The 6,027-nt window shown below is 36.4% G+C and overlaps 1 protein-coding gene across 1 annotated transcript; it reads right to left on the bottom strand.

Annotated features, from left to right (window-relative positions):
• Positions 1-674: 674 nt before the first annotated feature.
• LOC103492291 (uncharacterized) lies at positions 675-5,468 on the bottom strand. Its single transcript, XM_008452598.3, has 7 exons — positions 5,146-5,468; positions 4,871-5,003; positions 4,603-4,706; positions 4,210-4,381; positions 3,966-4,103; positions 3,573-3,822; positions 675-3,424 (listed from the first exon to the last, which is right to left on the bottom strand). The coding sequence occupies exons 1-7, from the start codon at positions 5,175-5,177 to the stop codon at positions 768-770; spliced, it is 3,486 nt and encodes a 1,161-aa protein (XP_008450820.2). The 5' UTR covers positions 5,178-5,468; the 3' UTR covers positions 675-767.
• Positions 5,469-6,027: the final 559 nt, after the last annotated feature.

Here is a 6,027-nt window from a genome sequence, read left to right on the forward strand (position 1 = left end):
GCCATTCTTTTAAACTAAATGATACTTTTTAATGCACAAGACTAACAGTTTCTAAAATTCTTTATGACCTTACCAATGACACCTTAATCCATGAGAATTCTAAAAAAAGGACTTGAACTAAGATTTGAACTTATGACGTTTTAGTGACAGCGATTTAACCAGTGTGGAAAAACAAAATGACAAGTTCTTTCATAGAAGCTCTTCTACCATATAAATATCTTTCTACCTTAATCTCCTATCATTTTGGAGGCTTGGATCCATATCCTGGTTGGCATATTTCCTTTGGCATCCAATATGGGAGTCTTCCATAACTTCTTTTTTGATAGACCACACTTTTAGAAAGGAAAAGGAGAGTTTGTGTCTTAAGCCTGTCAGAGCCTTTTTTTTTTTTTCTGGTCATTATGGACTGAAAGGAACAATCAGATTTTCAACAACATATCTCCTTTTTAATCGTAGATTATAAGAATTGGTTCTTTCTCTAGCTTTATTGTGGTGTAGATACTTCTTTTCTCCATTTACACATTATGGCCTATCTGATCTTTAGGCTAATTAATTGGGAAGCTTTTATTGTGATTTCCATAATTAGCTTCTGAATGCTTTTTCCTAAACAACAAACCATTAGTCTAACCTGTACATCTGATGTATCCTTTAGAGTTTGAATCACGAATAAGAGCTATCATTAACATGGACGAATTAAATTAATAAATCAAAAAATATATTTATGTGTATGTATAACTGTAACATAAAACAACGCCAAGGGACTAGATTTACTTGTTATTCTGTCGAAGAGCGAGGAAGTGAGCTGCAAAGTTGTCATAGTCGGGTAGCTTTGGGTGAACATGACTAGCTTTCTCAACTGCCTTAGTCTTCTCCTTTTTCGAACTCTCGGAGTTGCCTTGTGTTTCTAATTTCGGTGAAGGAGTGGATGGCAAGTCCTTCGTAGGAGATTTAAATCTTTCTTCATGGAGAGATTTTGTAGTTTCAGGAATTGGTTTGGAAGGTTTCTTTGATTGAGGCTGCTCTAAGTTACTTGATTTAACCCGAGTCTTTACTGGAGCCGCTGTCGTATCCTTTGAAGAAGAAAACTTTGAACTCTCAAAATTGCCTTGTCTATTTATCTCTGGTGGATAATTGTACTGTTGTTCCTCTGCAGACGGTCTAGACCTTTCCTCAACAAAAGACCTCTTAGTATCATAAGTTTGCTTGAAAGGTTTAGATGATTGAGGCTGCTCTGGAATTTCTGAACGATCAGAGTATCTTGTTCCAGTTTTTGCCCTCAGTGGCGATGCAGTTGCATAGAAACCCGTTGAAGCTTTTCTCTCAATTATATCCTCCTCATGACTCGTGGGATTCCTGTGTGAGTTCTCTAGCTGTGGACTTGGACTTCTAGGAGACGCTTTGGTCCGTCTAGAAAGTCCAATAACTCGACGAGGACTGTTTTTCATATTTTGTTCAGGTAAACCTTCGTCAGAATCATCGTCATTGTGGAAACCAGGATACTTAACTGCAACTCCTGTTGGGGCAGGCTTCTTTGAGATTTCATCAACCACGTTCTTGCTATATGGCTCTTGATCACTTTTAAGAGTATAATCCGAGAACTTCTCCTTTGAATCATCAAGATTGGAATTAAAGCTATTAAGCTTGGCTTGTGATTCCTTTTCTTGACCTCGTCTTTCTTCTACACTTGTATCATATATCTCTGCAGATCGAAACGAAGTCCTAGCTGCAGAAGAAGAAATGAAGGTAGACTGCTCAGCTTTTGAGGCATTGCTTTCGTATGCTTGTTTAGATGATGAGTCATTTCTTGATGAATTTTTTGCAAATGGAAGCTTATTATTACTCTTTTGGTTTCTTCGGCCACCCTTCAGTTTCCCGAAATTCAAGCCACTGCAGCCATCTGAAGTCGATTCTTCTACAATATCAGGAGAACTCAGTGGGCTGTCGTTCTTCAGTTCATGCACAGAGTTTAGCTCAGAAGAGAGGCGATGAGATGGCATGCTACTATTCTCCTCATCTAAAGATCCAGATAATCCATGACTAATGTTATGAGTCCATTCCGATTTTTCAGAGTACAAATCCTGCTTCTTGCAGAACTCACTAGAGTTTTCTTTAGCAATGATCTCAGATTCTTTTGACTCTTCTTCATTTTCAGAACCGTCTGAATGGTCAAAAGTTGCCGGCAACAACTCATCAGAATGGGAAGGATCATCAAAACTTCCAATAGTTTCAGCAAAAAGTGAAGTATGATCAGAAATTTGCGAGTGTGAAACAGCCTTCTCAGCAGAATCATTCTTGTTCTGGTTGAAGATCCAAGTATCATCTGATGATGAATTTATTAGCACCTTCTCTTTAGGTGACGAAAGGTCTGGAATTGATTCTCTCCTCCGGAAATCATAGTCTGGAATATAATCATCATCTGGACCATAATCATCAAAGACCACACTGGCATGGTCATTAAAACTCATATCAACATTACTTTCACTCTCATTTGGTTTATCCATGGCAAAAGGGTTCTCATAGGCATCATTCCCCAACTTCTCATGGGAAGGCACTTTAATTGAATCATTTTCAATCCTCACATCTCCATAGGAACTAGTTCTGTCAAAACCCGTACTAAATGGCTGATCATTAACATATTCTACATCAACATCTCTGGGTTGTTTCTCCATACTGGTTCTACCTAGAGAGTCGCTATACCCAGATTCAGACGGGTTGTTGAGCGAGTACGTTTCTGATTCATTGAAATTAGTGGCAGATATGTTGGAATTAAAGCTTCTGGGTTGTTCATCCTCATTATCAAGAGAGCCACTGACCCCAGGTTCGAATGAATTCTTGAAAGAGTATCTATCTGCAGCATGGAAACTGGGTACAGACGTGTCGGCATCATATTTTCTGGGTTGTTTCTCCACAGTTGCACTACTACCAAGGGAACCACTAAACCTAGGTTCGGATGAGTTCTTGAAAGAGGATCTTTCTGCTGCATTGAAATTGGTCACAGATGTGTTGACATCATTGTTACTAACGCTTGAAGATGGATAACTAGAATTCTTGGAATTATCGCCCATGTATCTTCTTGTCTCATTATCTCTCCAATTATCATCTGGTGTAGAACTTTTACGAGGTGCACCAACGACTTGGTCTTTAGGAAGCTGTTGATCGTGCAAATGGACACTAGGGTATCCTTGAGGTCCTTCTGCCCTTACATTATAAGACGAAGATTTTTGAAACTCTGAAGAGGATGGTTGGGATATGTTTCCACGACTGGAAAGTTCTGCAGCAGCTCGGGCAGCGAGACTTGCTAGTTCTGCAGATTCAGCAGCTGCCTTTGCAGCAGAGGTAGCATCCTTAAAATCCATACTCCACTGCTGCCTACCTGAAGAGTAATTATTTTGTTCACCAGAATTTGAGTGCCTATGCATCCCCTCTGCATTAATTTACGCATATCACAGTTTCAATATATATCCAACAATTGCAAATTTAAACAAAAGTAACTGTCTTCAATATGTATGCATAGCACGTACATAGAGAAGAAAGACACGAAGATGATTACATCAGATATATTTTTCACGTACCAAAAGATGTTTCTGAATTATGATGGCCAGTGATGTTGCTTTGATTGGCATTAACATGAGCAAAGTTGGATTGTTGGGACTGATGTTCTGATCTCAAACTGTGTTCAGGGGGTCTTTCGGGTACATGAGGCCTTTCATCAGATTTGAATGGAACGTGTTCTCTAGAAGATTCTTTGCGATCAAATGAAGATGGGCCACCAATAGACTCCATCTGTATTTGACTAGCCTTCCCAAAAGTATTTGGTCCATTCTGCTCAACAAGGTTCATAACTAGTATTACTAAAACAGAAATTCAATATTAAAATAAAATAATTCAGGTAAGTCTTCATTTCCTGAAAAAAATACCTTGAGCATTAAAGGAAATAGTTCTTTTTTATAAAAACTAAAACTCACCAGCAAATCAGCCGGAGGGTTGATGCTGTCACCAAAGGACTTTGGGTCCCATTTGATGTTATACTCCTCAGCAATTGCAGTCAAGATTTTAAGTTTGCTCTGCCCATCAGGTGCTTTAGCAGATAGTTTTTCTACTAACTGGAAAGTTGTAAGAATGGAAGGAAAGTCAATGAAACCGAGTTATCTTCATAGAGAGAATCCACACTCCCTAAGTTTATGAACACAAAACAGCTAACACATTTACCATGCGATTCACTCCACATTCTGGGCGCAGCTCCACTGCAGCCGAGACGAATTCTTTTCCATACTTTGATTTAAAGTGTTTACGAACATCCAAGAGCTCTGGAATATCTGCACATCTGGGTGATGCAAATATAACACTCGAGACTGCTTCCTTCAAATCTATGGGACAATTTCTGAAAATGAAAACATAAACCGAATTAATTAGCGTACATTCATTATGCTCAGAAATCAGAAGTTAACACATACATCACTAGGGAAAATTTTTGCTTTAAAAGAAATCACAACCATGTGAAAACGAATACAAATGCACATTCTGAAATCATTGGCATACCCTATAAGCAAAAGTTCGTGAGAAATGAACAAAAATAACTTCAATAAAAAGAAATTAACATACTTTTGGGACTCAATCATTGGCATGCGCGCCACAATTAGCTCACAAAATATTTCAATGAGTTCATAAGCTTCCTTCGATTTCTCTTCTCTAACAAAGTGTTCGACCTGAAACAAGATGGAAACTTAAATCCTTAGAAAAACGAATCATCAAATTCACGCACGATAAAGTTCATCTTCCCATATGACATTAGGTCTAAAAAACACGGTGACTCGATAAAGACACAAATAAATACAATCAATTCCAAAGACAAAGAATAACACTAAAATACCCGAATTCTAGCAGTCTGGTCTTGTCCAGCCTCAAGCAACTTAGCCAAATCTCCCTTAAGCTGCTTAATATGAACATCTTTCTTATTCCTCAAAAGCTTAATCCGCGAAACCGCTAACTTCAGCGATGTCTTACTGCACCGACCCAATCCAATTCAAACAAAAATGCAAAAAAGTCAATAAATTGATCCCAGCCAAAATTACCCAACAACAGAACAAAAACTATAACGATTAAGTTGAACAATCTCAAGAATTAATCCAAAAATTCCAAACCTACCATTTAGCAGGCTTGAAGCTCTTGTTTAGCATCGTAGCAGGAATCAAAAGAAATCAGATCTCAACGCGGCGGCAACAAACAACAAAGCTTCAATTGGCGGGACAATTACGCACCGAAACTTTTTTTTTCCTAACAAAAATCCTTTCAATAAAGGAAGAGAAATAGAATCGTGAAGATTAAGAAGAAGAAGAATGAATGAAAAAATTTGGATGATTGAAGAAGATATAGTAATGAAGAACAATGAATCGGAAACGAAGTCGGAGCGAAGAAAGAGCAACTGATAAAGGACTTTCTTTTCCGTGTACCGATCATCAACTTTATGGGTTTTTTTTAATTAAATTATTTATTTATTATATATATTTTTTATGTAACCGATGGAAATTTGGGAAAACCAAAGTGCGGGAAGGTTCAACGTAACCCTCCAATCAACGGTAGCTGACTTTTTGTTTTTTTACGTTGACCAAATCACCCTTTATCATTTTCTTTACCAATAAAAATAAAAATAATTATCGTAAATGATAAAATTGTTAAAAGGATTATAAAGGATAACAAAACTATTATTTATATTATTTTTTCTATTTTTAGATATTTTGATTTATTTTACTATATTTAAAAACAAATTTAATTAAAAATTGGTTAAATTAAAATTTGGTTGAGTTTCGATTCTCATCTCTATAATTGTTATAATAAAAAAGGCAAGTCACAAAGAGAAAATTGATATTTAGTTTCTATAATTTTAAAAGTTAGATTATTTGATAAAATTTTTAATATAGAAAAATGAAAGATTTTATTAAACCTTATCAATAAATTTTAATATATAAAATTTTTATTTTAAAAATTATTAATTATGCATCATTTTTCTTAGACACTTATCTAATTTTA

The sequence above is a fragment of the Cucumis melo genome, chromosome 2 (genome assembly GCF_025177605.1).
Source record: "Cucumis melo cultivar AY chromosome 2, USDA_Cmelo_AY_1.0, whole genome shotgun sequence".
NCBI lineage: Eukaryota > Viridiplantae > Streptophyta > Magnoliopsida > Cucurbitales > Cucurbitaceae > Cucumis > Cucumis melo.